Genomic DNA, 20,104 nt, shown 5'->3' with positions numbered 1-20,104 from the left:
AATCGAAATCAATTTTAGGCCCTTAAAATCGATCAAATCGATTTTAGATCGATTTTAGGTCTTTAGTGAAACACCCCCCTGGGGTTGTGTACTTCAAGGAGCTAATGCTCGTAACTGCGACTTGTTATTGGGCCAGCTCGGGCGCCAAAACAGAGGCAGGCGTGTACGCAGGGGGGGGGGGGGGGGGGGTTTGGGGGGTTAAACCCCCCCCCCCCCTTTGGAAATTTTTTGTGTGTAAACCCCCCTAAAAAAAACCTAAAACCCCCCCCTTTTGGATTTTTTTTTTTTTTTTTTTTTTTTTTTTTTTAATTATTTAAAAAAAAAATTAAAAAAAAATTATTCCCATGGCCGACCTAAAAAAGGTGACCTTACCCCCGCCCCCAACCGAGCAAAATGTCAAATTTCCAAATTTCGAGACCAAAAAAAAAAAAAAAAGTGTCCTCTTACCCCCCCCCCCCCCCCCCCCCCCCCCCCCCCCCCCCCCCCTATTCAGCGGTCGGCTGAGTCGTTGCGATTTTTTTGGGACCAAAACAAAAAAAATGTGTCCTCTTACCCCCCCCCCCCCCCCCCCCCCCCCCCGCTTATTCAGCGGCTGGCTGAGTCGTTGCGAAATTTTCGGACCGATTTATAAATGTTAAAACCCCCCCCCCCCCCCCCCCCTTGAAAAAATCCTGCGTACGCGCCTGAACAGAGGATATGTAATCCCCTACCGTCTGATGTAACACATAATTTGATTGTTTGTCGAGAAATAAGGGCCAATTTCAATCCAATAAAAAGAAGCTTTCTGAAATTTACGCATCGACCTCCGTAATTTATGCATTGTGCGTAAGCGAAGTTTTTACACAGCGGACAATGAGGCTTACACACCGTGCTCGCAGCCGTGAGTATTTCGACCACCACATTTGACTCAGCTCCGCGGCGATGGAAAAGACACATTTTATGTTGATTTCAGCAATTTACTGAAGGGAATTTAGATATTATGGACGATCTTTTACAAAAAAAAGGTGTGTAGGGATTAGATTATATCTTTCACGAGACACTGAATTCTTTAGTTTTCCTGAAATTTAGCAAATTAATGGCACTCTGAACTCGCTTTATGAGCAGAGATCTAAATATTCATGGTCGATCTGCTAGTGAAGGAATCGCGTATTCATATTGCAGGGTGATCCCGCCCATCTTAGACGGAGGGATTACAATGGACTTATGCATTGTGATGTGCATCTGCATCTACTAGACTAACATATATAATTTCCTGATTTGTTTTCTTTTTTTCGGGAGAAGAAGAGGGAAGAGAGAGACAGAGCATGGACATGGACAGTGAGAGAGAGAGTTGACAAGTCACGCTCGCACAGCGGTATTGACATTCACACTCTCACCAGTTTTCTACGATAAACCCATATTTCATAAAAATCGACGAGTCAGGCACCTTGGTGTTAAGCTCTATTGCACTCAATTGTTCGTCGTCTGTGTGGGAGATACACAAAATGCCTCATTGATCTTTTGGCCGAATGTGGGTCAAATTTGTTCATATGAGTGCTCACGACATGATTACTCAGCTACAAGAACAACAGATATTGAAAAGGTTGGACGAAAAATACAATAATCGCCATTAAATTTTGAACAAAAAAAAAAGCTTGGTATTCCTACTCTAGTCTTATCATGATAATAGTTTTTAACATTATAATTGTTTTATTACTATATAATAGAAATATTAGTAGTAATAGTAGTAGTGGTAGTAGTTGTAGTAGTAGAAGTAGTGGTAGGTGTAGCCTTTTAAATACTACAAGACAAGACTCTGGGGGGGGGGGAGCATATTATATACATTATAGAGTTGTATAGAGAGACAACGCCAGAGGACTGACAAAGCGCCGCCTTCATTTCGGTTGTCATTGCTGGAGAAGCAAGAGTGAAATGATTTAACAAATGCTCTTCTGGCAGCCTTCAAGAAACAAACGGGCTAGAGGTTAAACAGCAGTTAAAACAAAAAAAGAACTTGTCTTTCGAGGGCAGGCCACTCCTAAAGATCATGGAGACTAGAACTGAATTGAAATGGAGCAGTGCGAGTCCGTTTCATTTTCTAGTAATAGTCATTATTTTCATCCTTTTATTTTTTTTCCGCAGGTGTTGGCCTGTCAATGACCTACATGCCCACAATTATTGCACTGAATGATTTCTTCAGAGAAAAATTCGTTTTGGTGAACACAGTCACGCTGTACGGCTACACCGCTGGATCCATGCTGCTCCCTATTGTAATGGAAAGGTCATTCGAAGCGTATGGCTATGTAGGTGCGTTTATTATCCTTGGCGGTATCGCTTTTAACCTTGTCGCGTGCGGTGCAACAATAAACAAGGCACCAATAAACGCAGCTACAAATGGAGGCAACGGTTATAATGAAGTGAATGAGAAACAGAAGTGTCTCTCTGAAGGAGAATCCTCGAAGCAAACAGAAAGCATCCATTATCAGGAGGAGGATGAGGAAGAAGAAAAAGAGGAGGAGGAGGAGGAAGAGGATAGTGAAGAGTGCGTCTTGGAGGAAAGACGTTTGATTCAAAACGAGAGACGTAATATCAATAAACAGGACACATCACCGAATGCGCGCTCATCTTGGACAAGCTCCGTCTTTCAAACCGGCAAACCTTCCTGTGGACTATTAAACGAACCACTCTTTCTCTTCGCCATCCCGATTCATTTCTTGTTAATATTCTCCACTTATGCGTGGATGCTGTTTCTGGTCCCCCACGCTGTACACCTGGGAATCCCTCCTTCCAAAGCAATCTTCCTCTCCACAATTGGCGGCATAGGTGGCATCATCGGTCGGACCATGTTAATCATCCTCGTCGGCAAAGGCATCAATGTTTATGTCGTCTACATCGCCATAGGCTTTTTCGGCACGGCATCATTTATGCTGGACTTCATCAGTTCTGCTTACGCGGTGCGGGCTTCCTTGGCTTTTGTCCAAGGTTTCACCTTCTACACCGAGGATGCTATTGCGGGCAGTTTATTCAAAGATACAGTATTTGACAATCGGAATTTTAACATGGCCATGGCTCTCAGTTTATTCGCGGAAGGACTAGGGGCGACATGTGCAGGAACACTTACAGGTGAGTAATTCATAGCCAGCTTCTTCTTTTGAAACACGGTGAACCTTTGAGAAATCAACTTAAGTTCAATACCCCATGTATTGCCATTATACATTATTTTTCGGATTATGGACTGACAACATCAATGCTTGGACAAGGTTTGAAGACAGAAACATATGGAGAAACCATGGTCTCAAACTCAATTTTCTTTTCGCTACACGGCCTCTAAGTTAAAGAAAAAGACCAGTTATGGTCATGTGATTGCATTGTGAAAGAAACGTTGTGGAATCGATCAGAAAAGGTTGATCATCTAGCATATAAGTATTGCTGTGTACTACAAGGTTCTGAAATCATCACAATGATAAGAAATTTGGCCCATTCTTCGTAAATTTACAAGCTCTGTACACAGAAAGATGTATATGGGACTACCCTTGTAAAAAAGTACTGCGGTATTACTGCGGTATTACTGCGGTACTACTCGCAGTACAGTTACTCCGGTAAATTTGTCGCCTTTCGCAGTATAATATTTACTGTGGTAGTAGTGCTGAACAAGTACTTCAGTACTATTGCGGTATTACTGCGGTATTAATGCGGTATTACTGCGGTATTACCACAGTATTTTCGCGGTGCTTGTCCTGCAGTACTTCCGCGGTACTTGTCCTGCAGTACTTCCGCGGTACTTGTACTGCAGTACTACTGCGGTATTACCGCGGTAATACTGTGGTACTACCGCGGTACTTGTACTGCAGTACTTCCGCGGTACTTGTACTGCAGTAATAATGTGGTACTGCAGTACTTTCGCGGTACTTATACTGCAGTACTACTGCGGTACTACTGAATCGCTTGTACTGCGGTACTACAGCAGTACATCCCAGATATAAAACTGCAGTAAAGATACATGCAAGGTGGATGTCAATCATAACAACCTGAATGTCCTCCAGGAAATATCTGAAAATTTAAAAATTGTGTACATTAATACAAATTGCATGTATGGAAGTTGTTCTAGGTACTGTTTTCACGGTGCCAGGTAAAAATGTCAGAGGAAAAATGTCAGAGGTAAAAATGTCAGAGGTAAAAATGTCAGAGGAAAAAAATGTCAGAGGTAAAAATGTCAGAGGTAAAAATGTCAGAGGAAAAAATGTCAGAGCTAAAGATGTCAGAGCTAAAAATGTCAGATTTAGAACATTGCTGAATCAGATTTGAGGTCAAAGTCAGGGAGAAAATGGGCCACTACAAAGAACAGCTTCTATTGAAACGCTGTAAAATTATCAATTTCATTGGATTAAAAACAATATTATATTTACATGTACACATGATTTATGACGCTTAAAATTACGCAGAGGGTTTAAGATACCCTCATTAGGAAATACTAAAATCCTGAATCTCACATTTTGAACAAAAATAGACTATTTTAGCTAGGTTATATATAAAAGAATGTAACATATACCTAATTCATCCGATGGTAAAGAGGAAACTTACTAAAGATGACGTTTTAACCAGGCAAGTGGAATCTTACTACCGGTACTCTTACTTACAAAGTAATTAGGGAAAAATATATATTTTCTTGAACACAAGTTAGTTTTAGCACAATGAAAGATTACACTAAGTGAATACATTTTAGCAAAATTTTTGGCATCGGCAAGTAAATGGATGAGTAAATAACTCGATATTAAATATTTTCACATTTAATAGAAGAAAAAAAATGTAACGTGAAAACAATCTTCGATCTTCCATCAGCTTTTGTTTGAAGAGCACAATAAACAATGTAATTTAAAACCGGTGAAACTGGCAGATATATGTGAACCAATATTGAACAGCTTAACAATTAAGTTAAGTTCTGGTCATGCGATTGCATTGTGAAAGAAACGTTGTGGAATCGATCAGGACAGGTTGATCATCTAGCATATATAAGTATTAGTGTGTACTGCAAGGTTCTGGAATCATCGGAATTATAAGAAATTTGGTCCAGTCTTCGTAAAGTTACAAGCAATTCCTAACATGAAAACAGGCATTTTTATATTTTTCCTGATAAAATACTGGTAAAACTGGCAAATAAATGTGAACCATTATTGAACAGCTTAAAGATGACTATAAAGTGCTTCGTCCTACCAGTAGCAAGGCTATCTGGCAAGTTTGAATGAGATGTCATGACAAAAATAAATATTCTAAAAAAAAAAATCTTTAAATTTTGTATTGATGAATTATTATTACTTAAAAAAGAACAAAATATCAAAAAAATTCAACCCAAAAGAATATGGCGTCCGAGTATTCGACTGTAAGACTGGGAGTCTACTCGAGTACCTCATTACCCGGGTATGCACAGCCTTACTTTAATAAGTGTTAAAGTACAAGTCCACTCCACTGAAAAGTTGGATCGATTAGATAGACAGAGATCCATACAGCCCCAAAATAACTTGGTTTTGGAAAATGGTCCTCAGACATATTTTTAACAATTTTGTTAAAAGGCCATCTGTAGTCGTTTGGCCACTAGGGATTAGACCACACCGCGAGATCACTGACAGGTGGCTATCTCATCAACTCGGCTCTCAAATAACATTAAGAAAAAGAGGATCATGGGAAACCAACAGGCACCGATTGGGGAAGTTTTCTATATAGATGGAGCAAGTAGCTACAAGTAGTGCAGTAAGGCTTTCATGAGCAAAAATCAAGTGAATGATCGAGTCGGTTCCCCTCACAATGCATTGCGCGACATTATTTGTGACGTAGGGTCCTTACAACACAGACAGAGGCGTATACGTCACATCTGTGCGGCAAATTTAAAAGTTTTGCTTGAAAAAAGCTGTGTATTGAAGATTACTTTCTCAGATTCCTTCCGACCGAACAAAGGTGACATGGTCGATTGTACTGGATGTACTTGCTGAATGTTTGCTGGTCGGCATAACTGGCATAATTTTTAAAAGTTTGACTCTATGGGGATCCCATACAGATGAATTCTCAAACTCTAACCCATGTCTTGCATAATTTCCTTGAAGTGTGTTGGACAGTTTCGTCTTACAAATCAAGAATGCATGTTTACTGGAACAGTCCGCGTTCATGACTTTTCCGCAGCCGAAGATACCCTAAAAATAAATAAAGAATTAGCACATTTTAGAATTGTATTATGCTCTCAAATCAAAGATAGCGAAAATTATGAGTTGATATTAGCATTCATGTATTAATGTACCATACCTGCCAACCCTTCCGAATTATCCGGAATATTCAGTTTTTCTGAATTTTTAGGACCCCAAATTTTTTTATTTTTTTTTTGTTGTTGCTTATGCCAAATTAAGCTTGTTTTTATCATATGCCGCGATGTGAGAGTTCACATATTGCGTGCGTTGAAGGGCTTCATGATTGAGCAGCGAATTTGTATTCGCTTTTTTTGCACAGATGTACCGCGTATTGCCAGTTACACTGCGGCTGCATGTGCGAATGTCTGTTAAGGGTACAGATTTCTTATTTTCGAAGACATACCATGCTAAAAATTCTTAATCCTCATTTTCAAATGTTGGCAGATATGATGTACAGGTATGATGTAAATTCATGACATGAGATGCCCAAATGACTATATACATGCATTAATTATGACTGATGAGCTGCCCCCCTCCCCCTTCGAAAGCACCCCCTATCTCCTGTGTGTAATTTTAATAAGGGCCAGATTTTTAAAGCACCCTATAAGTCAATATGGGCCAGACTTTGTTGCGTTAAAGTACCCCTTTACCAGAGATTTTGGGTACACGAACATGGTCCCTCCAACCCGGCGTGATAGGGGGCCGGGCTGATTAGCTGCTTTCCAACTATGATCACTGGACCGATCACTACATGAATGATGCATGCACTTACATGTGCATGTGCTTAGCTCAGAGCCCGTTTATGAAAACGATTCAAACAGCGCTGTTTACTCGAAATTGCTGAATAGACTCTATGCATGAATCGAAGAAAGAAAGCCCTTCTCAACCTCTTATAATTTTATATACAGTGCGTCCCGAAAAAAACTATACACTTTTGAAATGGCTGCCGAATAAAAAAATATATAATTCTGGGGGAAAAGTTTTATATGTGTGGAAAGCTCATAAACTCAACTTTCATATGACACCAAAAAGTCCGAAAATAATTCATGCTTGGTTGAGTACTGCTCACTTTTGTAAAGGGTATGCAAATTAGGTTGCGCAGGAATAGCTTTCCAATTTGTGAGAGGTAAATTCTTTGGAGCTTACGGAATTGAGGATGATACGACTAATTTATGAATTTTTTTGATGAGTTTGGGTTTGTTGAGTGAAATTTGTGGTTTATGGATGAGTGAACAGGAATTGCATTTGTTATTACCGTATAGCAATATAACTTTCCATGGTAGACTCAGTTAAGTGTTCATTGGAGTCAGGACGGGGTGATGGTACATGGTGCAGGGAAGGTGAAATGTAGGTGAAATGTTTGGTAGATTGGATAAGGGTCAAGAGGACATGTATGCCCCTTCCCCTCTCTTTCTCTCTCTCTCTCTCTCTGCCTGGGTGTGCTTGTGCATAACTTGACAATCCATTACATTCAGCTATCAATCACTTAATCAACAATGTACGGTATCAGCCAATCAGTCAATCAATTAATCAATCAAGCATTCAATCACCATTCAGTATTTCAATCAATTTAATCGTTCAATAATAATTAATCAATAACTTAATCAATCACTCAATCTATCAACCCACCAACCAGTCATTTTAGCACTTGAGTTTATGTAAATGGTAAATGGGTAACCTGAAGAATAAGTAGCCAACATGTGCGATATTCCTCTTTTCATCAAACCGTATTTGAATAATCAATTTACATAATCCCCATCTAGTTATTAATTAAATCAATGAGATGTTCAACTTATCTTACAATAACTGAAATGTGGGGTGAAGGTTTTTATTCAAAGTCACAGATGTAAAAAATAACAGTTTGTAAGATGGAAATTACAACATGTACCATCACCCCATCTTGACTCCCATGAACACACCTATCCACTGAGTCTACCAGGGAAAGTTACAATGCTACAATAAAAAATGAAATTCCTGTTCACTCGTGCATAAAATTTTGGTTTAATAAACCATGTAATTCACTCAGCAAATCATGAATGTATCATATCACCCTCGATTTTGTAAGCACCAAAGGATTTACCTCTCACAAATTGGAAGGCTAATTCCTGCGCAACCTAATTTTCATACCCTTTACAAAAGTGAGCAGTGCTCAACCAAGCATGAATTATTTTCAGACTTTTTGGTGTCAAATGAAAGTTGAGTTTATGAGCTTTCCATTCATATAAAACTTTTCCCCCAGAATCATATATTTTTTTATTCGGCAGCCATTTCAAAAGTGTATAGTTTTTTTGGGACGCACTGTACAGCAATTTAGAGCGGACGGCGCCTAGAGTAAAGGAGGGGGTAATCGACCATCACCAGTTTTCGGTCGGTCCTTTAAATGCATGGTAAAATTCTTTTAAAATACATCGCATAATAGCATCACATATCCCACATATGCCATACCATGCTAGAGTCACTGAAGAACCACATTTACAATGGAAAATATATCCTAAAATATCACATTTTAGCGATGTAATCAGCGGTCCCGCTACCCGAATCTATAAAATCGAGTATCTTACGCTTGTCTGTAAAAAAATATTGGTAGTATATTTGTAAAGCGCTTAGAGACATTTGTATTAAGCGCTATATGAAAATTAAATGTTATTATTATTATTATTATTATTATTATTATTATTATTATTATTATTATTACCATAAAATGAGCTTTATTTCAAGTACATGTTTTTTCATATTTAGAGCACGATTTTGTGTGAGTCGCAAGCTCAAAAGTATATCATCGCATGTATAAAATCAATGCAGCCGGACACCGCAACGCACACACGATATCTCTTTCTAATTCAGATTCCTATTTCCGATCACCGAAGAACTAGTTTTTGGCATGGCGATCTCCGGCTCGGGATACCTGCTCCGCCCGCTAGTGCTATAGACCAGCGGGGAAACGCACGACGTGGGCGCGCTTCCTATTGACATTGTACATACGACCGAAAACTGTCTCGCTAGGTCGATAACTGTCTCCAAAACAGTGAAAATTGAAATGGATATTGTCATGGCAATTTATGATTTTTTTTCTGGGATTCTTTGATTGTTTGAATAATTATATTTGCTTCATGATTTGAACAAGAAATGATAATAGGAAGTAAAGAGTCCTAAAAATAGGATTTTGTCTTAAGTGGCCGAAAACCCCCCTCCTATCATGAATATTAATATTTCCTCCGCCGTGACCGCGCATGCGTACTTTCTCTTCGCCATGTTAGATCAACGAACATGGATGGAGGGCCAGTAATTTGTTCGAATCATCTTTGAACTCATTTGTATTTACACAGAAAGACAAACTTTGAATATTAATTTGTTGAATTTCTTTTAATACTACTGAATGTTTAAAAACAAACATAAATTGATGGTGGGCAACCATCGAAACATTATTTCCTGGCTAATTTCCTGGGTTTTGAACAGTTTAGGTAGATTGTTTTGAAGGGGTCTCTAAAAGAGTGTAATTTATGACCACCCCCTCCCCGCAAAACAACATCTATCAATATCATGTAGAAGTATTACAAAAATTGAAAGGAATTACACAAATATAAAATGGAAAGACCTAGAAAAATTAAATATTAGAAATGCCAGAAATATAGCAACAAAATGACGGAAGGAAGGAATAAATAACTAATTACAGAAGAATGATGGTACATCAATAAAGGAAATGGAAAGGAGCCAACAAAATGACAAACACACTTAAAAGTAGTTGTTACATGGTGTTGTTTTGGGGTACTATAGGCGCGTGTTTCATTTTTTTTGATAATATTTATGCCTTTCATTTTTGTTTTCTTTTTCGTTCACTGTTTGTAAATTTGCACTCTTCATAAACCTCTAGTTTGTTATGATATATTGACAAACAAATGTTGGTAAATGATTTCTTAAAGTATATATATCAAATACAGCTAGTGGAAGAAAGCCCCAAAAGTATTAGAAATTAAAGGCAACTAGCAAAAATCTAATAAATTGTAAATAAGTATTGATAATATAAGGTAAATAGCCAGGAAATAATGAAAGATTAAAAAACTAGTTCAAAAGTCCAGAAACATAAGTAAAAAATGGGTCAGAAAAATCTAAATCCACAAACATAATAAACAAAATAGGACGACATCTCAAAAGTCGAAAAGAATAGGGAAAAAAGCAAGGAATATGTAGAATCTATAGTTATCAAACTACTTATTCATGGGTTAAAAAGAGTATACCATGGGTATATACCGCAGATTGTACTACGGTATTACTGCAGTAGGACTGCAGTAGTACCATGGGTACCGCAGATTGTACCGCGAGTACTACGGCAGTACAGTAGTAGTACTGCAGTAGTACCATGGGTACCGCAAAATGTGCAATAGTCAATAGCAATAATGCAGTAATACCACAGGTACTACAAGTACCACACATGTACTACAGGTACTGCAGTACTACTGCAATATTACTGCAGTAGTACCGCAGTAGTACTGCAGTAATACCACAGGTACTACAAGTACCACATACGTACTACAGATACTGCAGTACTACTGCGGTATTACTGCAGTAGTACCGCAGTATTACTGCAGTAATACCATATGTACTACACGTACCACATATAAACTACAGGTACTGCAGTAATACAGCAGTACTTGCAGTACTTTTTTACAAGGGTACGCACACGTGCGCGACACGTGCGTGTATCTCTCACAGTCCAATATATAAACTAATTTACCAAATATATCAATTAGAAGCGGTTTCCCGGCATAATTATTATCATCATGTATTAGTCAAAACATATTCTTTCACATGATTGGTAATAAAGAGCTTCCATTTTATTTTTTGAAATTGGGGCTTTTCCAATACTGGTCTTTACCTTTAGGAGACATAGATATATCATCTAGTCAGGCCTATACACACACATTTTAAAAGATGACGCACGGGTCAACTTTAAATTGCCTTAGCTTGATTTTCTCGAAGGCCTTGGTAATCTTGTGATCAGATTGATATTTCATAAATCCATGTTTAGTAGCAGTATTCTATCATATTCAGTCAACAGGCAAAGACTTACGTGAGTGTAAGGTTACGAGAGTTAGCTATCGACTACGCTTCTGTATACGAGTCATAGCTAGTTGAGAGAGAAAGATGCGTCTATGGAAGTTGCTCCTGCTTAGTCAGGCAATTCTTTAACAGGCAACTCTTTAACAAATATCTACCTGGGAGAAAACTTTTAAGAGGCTATGGCCCAAACTGTGTCTTAGTACGGTTTGCAATGTTAACATTACAAATCATTGAAAAATACTTATAATTCTGGTATGATTATTCCCAAGGTTATCTGTTTGATGTCACCCAGTCATTCACGAAGGTGTTCATCATTGTCGGCTTCATCCACGCCGTCATGGTCGTTCATCTCTTCATCGTATCAATCCTCATCAAGAGACGACGACAAGATAGCAGTTGTGGTTGTGATCGCTGAGGTTGAAGCAGAAACTTCCCCATATCCTCCTTCCTTTTGAAATCTTTCAGGGAGGTGCCCTGAAGACGTTAATACCGACCAACCTATTGCTTTCATGACATTGGTTACTAATGGCTATTAGTATACAAATAATACATATCAGTATAACTGTATTTCCATGATTTTACTAATGATCGGTCATTAGAAGTGGATAGTGACCGGTCATTATCCAAATTACGCGTTAGGCAAAATAAATGCCTGGTCAAGTGTACGCTTTTAACCAATCGTTTAATTAGGACTCACGTCATCATCTTATAATAAGGGCTAATAGTAATAACCAACTGTGTGTCCATGATTTTTTTTAGACTATCTGTTGTTGTTGTTATTAGTATACAAATGTAACATGATACTGGTTATTGGTCATGTATGATTCAGGAGTTTACCTTCTGATTACTTCAAAACTTTTACTCAGGGTTTCTATACTTCGCCAAGTTTTTGGAGCATTTTGTATTTAAACCTTGGTTTTATTTAGACGACTTATTAATACCTTTAACGGGAAAAAGGAAAGAAGTTCGGAACAGATCGTGACTGGCTGTTTGCCTGACACAGTAGTGGCCAGATTTTCTTTGGGTTCAGGTCTGTCAAGGTATCATCATGTTGACCTTATGCCTGGGCGCGGCTTTATAGTGGTTGGTAAGTAATGATTTATAATAGCTAACTGTATTCCCATGAATCTAGAACATTTATTCGTTAATTTTGGGGTATGCACATTGAAAGTGGCCCTGGATAAAGGCTTTGTTTAACTTAGGAGTTTACCCTCAACATTCCTTTCAAACTTATACTAAAGGTTTCTCACTCTGTCATATTTTTAGAAAATTTTGTCAAGGTAAACACTTGTGATTTATTATGGCTTATACAATACAAAAATTGGTCGTCATTAATTCATTCTCTTTTTGGAAAAATTATGACCAATAAGACTTCATCAAATCTATTACTGAATAATTTACACATTCGTTTTTCTCAGTAATACGCAACAGATTGGAATATGACGTGCCTCGTGACTGGCCGCCTGACATAGCAGTGGCCTAGCTGATTTGGCCATTTAGGTCGGGTGGAGTAATTTTCATGTTAATTTGGTACCTGGGCGCGGCTTGGCGCCATCCCGTCAACGATTAAGTGGAGGAAATGAAACTTGCGATAACTGTAATGATATAGCTGAAACACTTTGTAACTATTTTTCCTCTATTGGGAAAATAATTAGAACAGAATTTCACGACTTTTTAGGTAATCCTAACCACAACTCATGTTTTCTCCTTCCCACCAAGATATCATTTCTTAAAGACAAAACCAAATTACGTATTTAGATCTTCTTAATGTTATTATTGCTGTTCAATGTTTGTATATTCATTTTACAAATCCTCTTATTATTGTCAATGTTGTTGAATTTTCAAATTATTAAATAATTAGCTATGACGAGGAATTTTTTTTCCTTCAATGTTTTAAAGAATATAATTTCTTAGTTATCGACCTCGTAATTTATATTTATTATTAATGTATCCCTTTGTAGCGGCTGTGTGCCTGTGTGCCTAAAAATAGCAAAGGTCACACCGTTTTCAAAGAGTGTAAACAAAATAATGTTACCAATATTTCACCTATTTCATTACTAACAAGTATTTCACAGGTATAGACATGAACCAGAATATAAATGATTACAGCTCCACCTTGTGTTCACTGACTGTCAATTTGTTTTCCGTGAAACGCATAGAGGTCAAGGGTCAAAGGTCATGAAGTGTTGATGATGTATAACCCTCATTAGCACAATATGTCAAGAACTTCTTGAGGTTTGAGCTTCAAATATGATAACAGTATTACTATGGAAAAATGATCCAATTCCATATTGAGGCTAGTAGGTTCAGATCATAGTCATCAATTGGCATTTGATTACTAAGCTTAGGAGTTTGTTTGCAATGTGATATATCACGAGTAATTTCATCCATTTATTATACTGAATTTAGGGCGGAGGCATATAGGACACGCAGTCGCATTTGTCTTTTTTTAATGTATATACTAATCAAATACGTGTTTTTTTTCTTCTTGTAATCCACGGAAAAACAAACTCTGCTTTTTAATTGCATTTCTCTTTTCATTTAAATTAGACTTAAGTTATGATATGCTTATATATATATATAAATTGTATCCGTTAATGATTTTATTAAGTGTTAACAAGTAAGATTGCGTAATTACGAACAATTTTAATTTCATAAATTGTATTGCAAGTGTCATTTGATGTTCATTTGATGTAAATATTTTCTTATGTTTTGATTGAGTAATGGAAATAAAATAATTTTAGTTGAATTTAATTGAACAAACCATGTCACACAAATCTATTTTTCCCGGGGTATACTGATATACTTAGACCTGTATATTTTATATCATTTGATGATTTTAATACGTGTAAAAAAATAAGATTGCGTAATTACGAACAAGTCTCATTTCATATGTTGTATTGCAAATGTCATTTGAAGTTCATTGTACGTATGACTTTTCTCATGTTTTGGTCGAGTAATGGACAAAAAGATTATATCGGTTGAATGGAATTGAACATTTCATGGCACACAAATCTGTTTTGCTCCCTGGGTAATCTATTAAAATGAGCGTACGTGACAATGGCGTGCTCCGAGGTCTTGCATAGGGAATGATACTGCACATCATTATTTTGTCCCATAGGCATTCATGCATCTCTTTCTGTATAGTCGTCATTTGAAATTCCGATAAATCCTTCGATTTTTGTTTCAATGCAGTCGTAAATAAACGATTTAATTTTGAATAAATGGGGCCTTACATATGAAATGATGAAGCCAGTAGTGCACATCATTTGTTTCACAGTCATTCATGCATCCTCTTTATATTGACATGTGCTTGCATGCTTTTGATATTGCAAGTTCATCGTCAATTTTGGCAATAGAGGCATAATGCTTTTTACTTTGAAACCGACTGTAGCCCGAATGTCGGTTTCTTTGTTAGGTTCCTGCCAAGTTGTTGATATGCATACGACTATTTACTAGTGTTAATTTAGATAAACAGGTAGATATTTCATCGATTTCCATATTGATATTTTCATTTGATGTTAATTTGTCACTTAATATACTTCAATCTGTTTGAATAATTTAATGCTATAAGTTTACTTTTAGGAATGACCTGTGTATTTGTTAGCAGATATCTGTCATTACACAGGTAGCTGTTCCCAGAGAAGGTGCACAATTTGTGACTACTCTTCTAAGCACAAGCTATATATACACAGATCCTGGACAGCGGTACAGTTGAACTTTAGACATGGACATGATGGAAACAAAATAAAATGTTCAATAAATAAAAAGACGTAAAATAAAAAGAATGAAAGATCACCTACTCAATCAAGATTAATCAACACAAACCATTACAAAAATAACATGTATAAAGAAATGGTTCAACAAAAATAAAGATCGAAAGAAAGAGAAAACATTAAATGCAATATAAATATATCGGACAAATAAGGAGATTGTAGTATAATGTGAAATCATTTCAGAAAAGATCATAGAAGAAACAAAATGAACATGAACAAGTGAATATCCGAATAAAAATCGAGCCTCAAGGCCCGGTCCCACTGCACTTACGGATGCAAAGAGGATGTAAAACGTAAAACAATATTGCCATCCGTTGGAAAACGTTATGCATCCGTTCTGTACTCATTGCATACGCTCTATCCGTCGAGCATCCGTCCACTGTGATTTCATTCGTGCAAAAAGTTTTGAGCTGCACAAAACTTTTAGAACGGATGAACTTCCGCCGTGTAAGATGTAAATCCGCGACAAATACGAGCAACAAACGTTTTATGTCTGTTATCATTCGTTAAACGTCAGCTGATCCTCTCTTCATCCTCTAGGCATCCTCACAACTCACATCCGCTGCAGCTGAAAACGGAAAGAGGGAGGAAAGATCAGGTACATGGAACGTATATACATCGCTAGTAGCGCGGAAATAGAAAGGATGTAAGCGTTTGCATCTCGTATATAAAGTATTCAAAGCTGTCATCCACTTCCATCCGCTTTCATCCGCTAGGCCTCCGATGAACATCCGTTTAACATCCCCGTTACATACTACCTACGTCCGTTATTTTCCGTTCTGTTTTCGCAAATTTTCGCAAATTTTGTCCATTTCTGGAGCGGATGAAAACGGATGGAGCCACCTCCGAAATTTTGCTCGTCCGCTGTGTCCTTTATGCATACGTTTTGTGTCCGTCGGCCAGTGGGACCGGGCCAGTATCCAATGATTATGAGGTCTAGTTTTAATTTGAATGACCCGATTGCGAAAGTGGGTGCCCATAGACGTAAATGAAACCGTAATTCGCCAAAGAATTCTCCTTCCACTCAAGATTGGCGAAATTGAATGACGCTTACGCATTTCCAAATTGACTGAACCATGCAAGCTTTAATTTGAATGTGCATGTTTAGAAAATTCGATGACTCGAAACGAAATTGAATGCAAAAAGTTTTAAAATGAAACAGGGGAGCAACGAGTGAAGAAAATTCGCTCGAACATGAATGCACGTTAGTGAAATTGATCGCTGCTTTGACGAAATTGGCCGGGAAAACCTATATTATTATAATTATTATTATCGCCATTACTAATAAATCTGCTTACCATACTTCTGCTACTACTGTTGCTGTTGTGGTCTAGCCTTCTTTTTTGTTTTTCTTTTTTTTTGTGGGGGGGGGGGGGGCTGACACTTCGTCAGAACGCAGACTATCAATCAGGCTATATACATAGGAGAAGGGTGGGTCGTGATTTGATATATACAAGGAGAAAAAAATGGCATTTTAAAATAGATGAGAAACAGAAAATAATACCCATGCAAAGTACAAAACAAAAGGGAAAACAGTGCACCGTAAGAAAATGATCATTGATCATGAATGTAAGTTATTATCTCCATTATGATCGAACCATCTTATATTGATTGTATCAAGTCCTTCTCTTTGAAGTTCGATATGTTCAACCAATATATCAACACCTTTTTAACAAACATGCACACACCATCTCAGTTTTGAACAATCTGCTATCCGACTCACTTAATCGCTTAATCCTTAATGTATTTTATAAACATATTTAAAGGTACATTAAATGGAAGCTACCACATGAACACATGCTTATTATATCGTAATTTGTTAACATCAATACACTAAACATGAATTAAACTGTTTTATACAACACCTACGTGGATCCTTGTCATTTGATTGGACGATTGTTGGTCACATGATATTCAATAGATGGTATATTGCACGGTCGTGCATTTTTGGTTATATGCGCCGTGCATTTTTGGTTATATGCAGACTGCGTACCTCTCTGCTGCATGTGCGCGTATCCCTGCGTGTATCTGACGCGAAGGCAATCTGCATGTAATCGAGAAGGCTTGACTCGAACTTTAATTTATCTTTATAAGGAGTAAAGCATAATTTGTTGATTAACGTTCTATTAAGTCTTCTTCGATGTTGTATAAAACAAATAATGAATGTTTTTCATTCGTTTAATAGTGCAAATATTTTCATTTGTTGAAAGATTAACGTTAATTCTATTCAACTCGGCTGACGCCTCGTTGAATAGAATGTTAATCTTTCAACTCATGAACATATTCGCACTATTGAACTCATAACCATTCATTATTTGTATATTATACTTATACAACATAATCAATATAACTTAGCCATCCTGACTGACTCATCCAACTAATTTTTAGCCAGAACAACAACTGATGTTAGATTTAGCTGTACTCCTTGGTGTCTTATCAAGGTGTTTGGAAATATGCGATCTCTATAAAACCAAAAATTACCCAGCGTCAGGAATATATGTGAAGCGCCATCTACGGCGAAGGGATAATTTGTGCAGCAAATACCGTGTATAAGAAAACAAGGCGTCTTGATTGTTACCAAGATTTGAAAGGAAAGTTCTCCGGAAGGAGCAAATAGTTGGTGAGTTTGACACAAGATAAATGAAGAATGATTGTTTGTTGTTAAATTAGCCAGGTCAATGATTTCATTGTGTAAATAGGTTTATGTTAATTTAGGCAAAGTTCGCCAGTTTGTAATGTTGTTAAAGCACGTAAAGTATAAGTGCTTACGGATGGGATACATGTGTGTGTATAATGAACGTACACAAGTTCAGACTTTGAAGATGAGTGGTTGCAATTGCACCCAGGTATGTGTCTTGCATAAAGGGGTTTATTCATATAAACAAGCTCTAAGATGGTGCATGATTTAATAAGTATGATATGTTATAGCGACTTGCACAGCTTGTAAGAGTTAAAAGAAGTTAATTACCATTAAAAGGAGTGAGTAGAACCGTTTTTTGAGGGAACATTATTGATGTCAGTTGTATAGGGTCTGGAATCACATAGACTACCTTGTAATTGCTTAATTAAGGGGGCATTATGAAGCCGTATCTGTAGAACACCGTGCATTACAGGCACATTCTAAGCACAGGAATTTATGAAGATATATATATATATATATTAAGCAGAGACATAAATGAATACACTGTATAGCTGGATAGTTACATTCCTTTTGGAGTTTATTTCGTATATAAACATCACGTTTATTTATTTATTTTTTTTTTCTTCATATTTTTCCCTCCACAGGGATTTTATTGATTTTCATTTGAAACACATACAAAATATATTTCCAAGGTAATTTACATTTATAACATAAATGAAATTGGCTTTTAAAAATACAAGTATTGTTGAACTGTTGAGAAAACTAACAAATCAATAATTCATTTCTGACACTCATGTAAAGAAAAACAAATACAGAAAAAATATCATTTTAAGTAAACAAATTCCTGAATTGAAACCATTTTCTTGTGAATTTATTATTTCTACAATTCGAATTTGCAATATACTTTTCGTTTTTGAAGTAATTTAAAATCGAAACTCTAATGTTATCAAAGTCGGGCAATTGTTTTTTTATTTTGGAAGTATACACCATCTGTCGCACCACAATCAGTATACAATTCAATGCATAATTATTTGAACCTTTTAAACCAAATAATTTATCTTGTAATGAAAATGTTAATTTATTTCCGGTTCTAGTATTAATCCAGTGTTCTAACCTACCCCAAATATTTTTAACATGCGTACAATCACATAGGAGATGTATAACTGTTTCAATCTGTTCATTACAAAATGTACATTCTTTTCTTGGGACTAAATTCATTTTAAACAGTAGATCGTTTGTATATAATATGCGTTTATATGTCAAGAGTATTTACAAGATTCACTGTAAAGTAGACAGGGTTACATGCATTTAATTTTGTTTATATGATGCATATGTTTATAATGCTTTGTTACTTTGTTGTTTACAGTGAACCGCTAATTGGATTGCTGAATCGCTAAATGATGATGATTCGCTAACTACGGAATTGCTGGATTGCTGATTTGCTAATCACTGATTCGCTGATTGATGAGCGACTTGAAGATGACTTGTTACTAAAGAACAGAATAAAGAGAAATAAGAACTCAACAAGTTGTTTCAACGTTTCCTTTATTGGCGCGTTCACAATCAATATGATCATTGTCTTCAATCGTCATATTTACAAACAGACCAAATCATACCTCGGGTGTCCCCAGCTGTAATCAAACTCAACAAATCATACCTGCTAGAAGTCACTCAACAGAGGTCTCTTACTGCTGACCGCCTAAAATTTCAGACACACATATCAATTCGTATCCGGACACCTACATCCTAGACATCGACCCCGGATAACCACCCCTAGTCAACTACCCCCTAGGACACAGGTCGCCAACCATTTAAAGCTCGCGGGCCACAGCTAACGATTGTCATAATTTGGCGGGCCGTAGGTAGTCTTCAACCCCACCCCCCCCCCCCCCCCCACACACACACATGCAATACATGTACACACCCGCAACTTTTCAAAAACAAAAAGAGCAAACCACAAAATCAGTGAAAAAAATCAGGCTGACTTGTTTTCGTGTGATTAACCTTCATTACATTCACACTCAATTGAGGCAAAGTGGTTTACCTTTCTCTTTATTGAAGAAATACTTCAGAGACCAATTCGATTTAAAGTTTCTACTTTCATCAGAAAGTATCCTTTTCTTCGCAGGTCTCGAAGTCGACGCCATGTTGGTTATTATTTCAAACACAATCAAGGGCACAGCAGAAAGAATATCGTAACTTTATTAGTTGTACATTGCACACTTCATTGAACGCGCCGTAAATAGAAGGGGACTATCCAATTTAAGATTAAGATTCATGAGAAAACTCAACGGCAGGAGAAAAGGGTTGTAAGTTTCAAGTATGGCATTCCAAACATATGTCTCCATTCACAACATTTGTATATTTTACAAACGTTATTGCGTGCGGAAATTTCAAACTGAAATTAATAAGGCGAGTGATGTTCATGTCGTGTAATGTAATGAGAGAGAATTTGAGGAGTTTTGTATCAACCACTA

At 37.0% G+C, this 20,104-nt stretch overlaps 1 protein-coding gene across 1 annotated transcript; it reads left to right on the top strand.

The window, feature by feature from the left end:
- The first annotated feature begins 2,126 nt into the window (after nt 1–2,126).
- LOC105438054 lies at nt 2,127–11,748 on the top strand. The gene is made up of 2 exons (XM_030993194.1): nt 2,127–3,102; nt 11,480–11,748. The coding sequence occupies exons 1-2, from the start codon at nt 2,136–2,138 to the stop codon at nt 11,623–11,625; spliced, it is 1,113 nt and encodes a 370-aa protein (XP_030849054.1). The 5' UTR covers nt 2,127–2,135; the 3' UTR covers nt 11,626–11,748.
- Nucleotides 11,749–20,104: the final 8,356 nt, after the last annotated feature.

This window comes from Strongylocentrotus purpuratus, unplaced genomic scaffold, assembly GCF_000002235.5.
Source record: "Strongylocentrotus purpuratus isolate Spur 01 unplaced genomic scaffold, Spur_5.0 spur5_scaffold_20, whole genome shotgun sequence".
NCBI classification, from domain to species: Eukaryota; Metazoa; Echinodermata; class Echinoidea; order Camarodonta; family Strongylocentrotidae; genus Strongylocentrotus; species Strongylocentrotus purpuratus.
The sequence above is the reverse complement of the archived record's forward strand: the minus strand, read 5'-3'. Positions and strand labels throughout refer to the sequence as shown.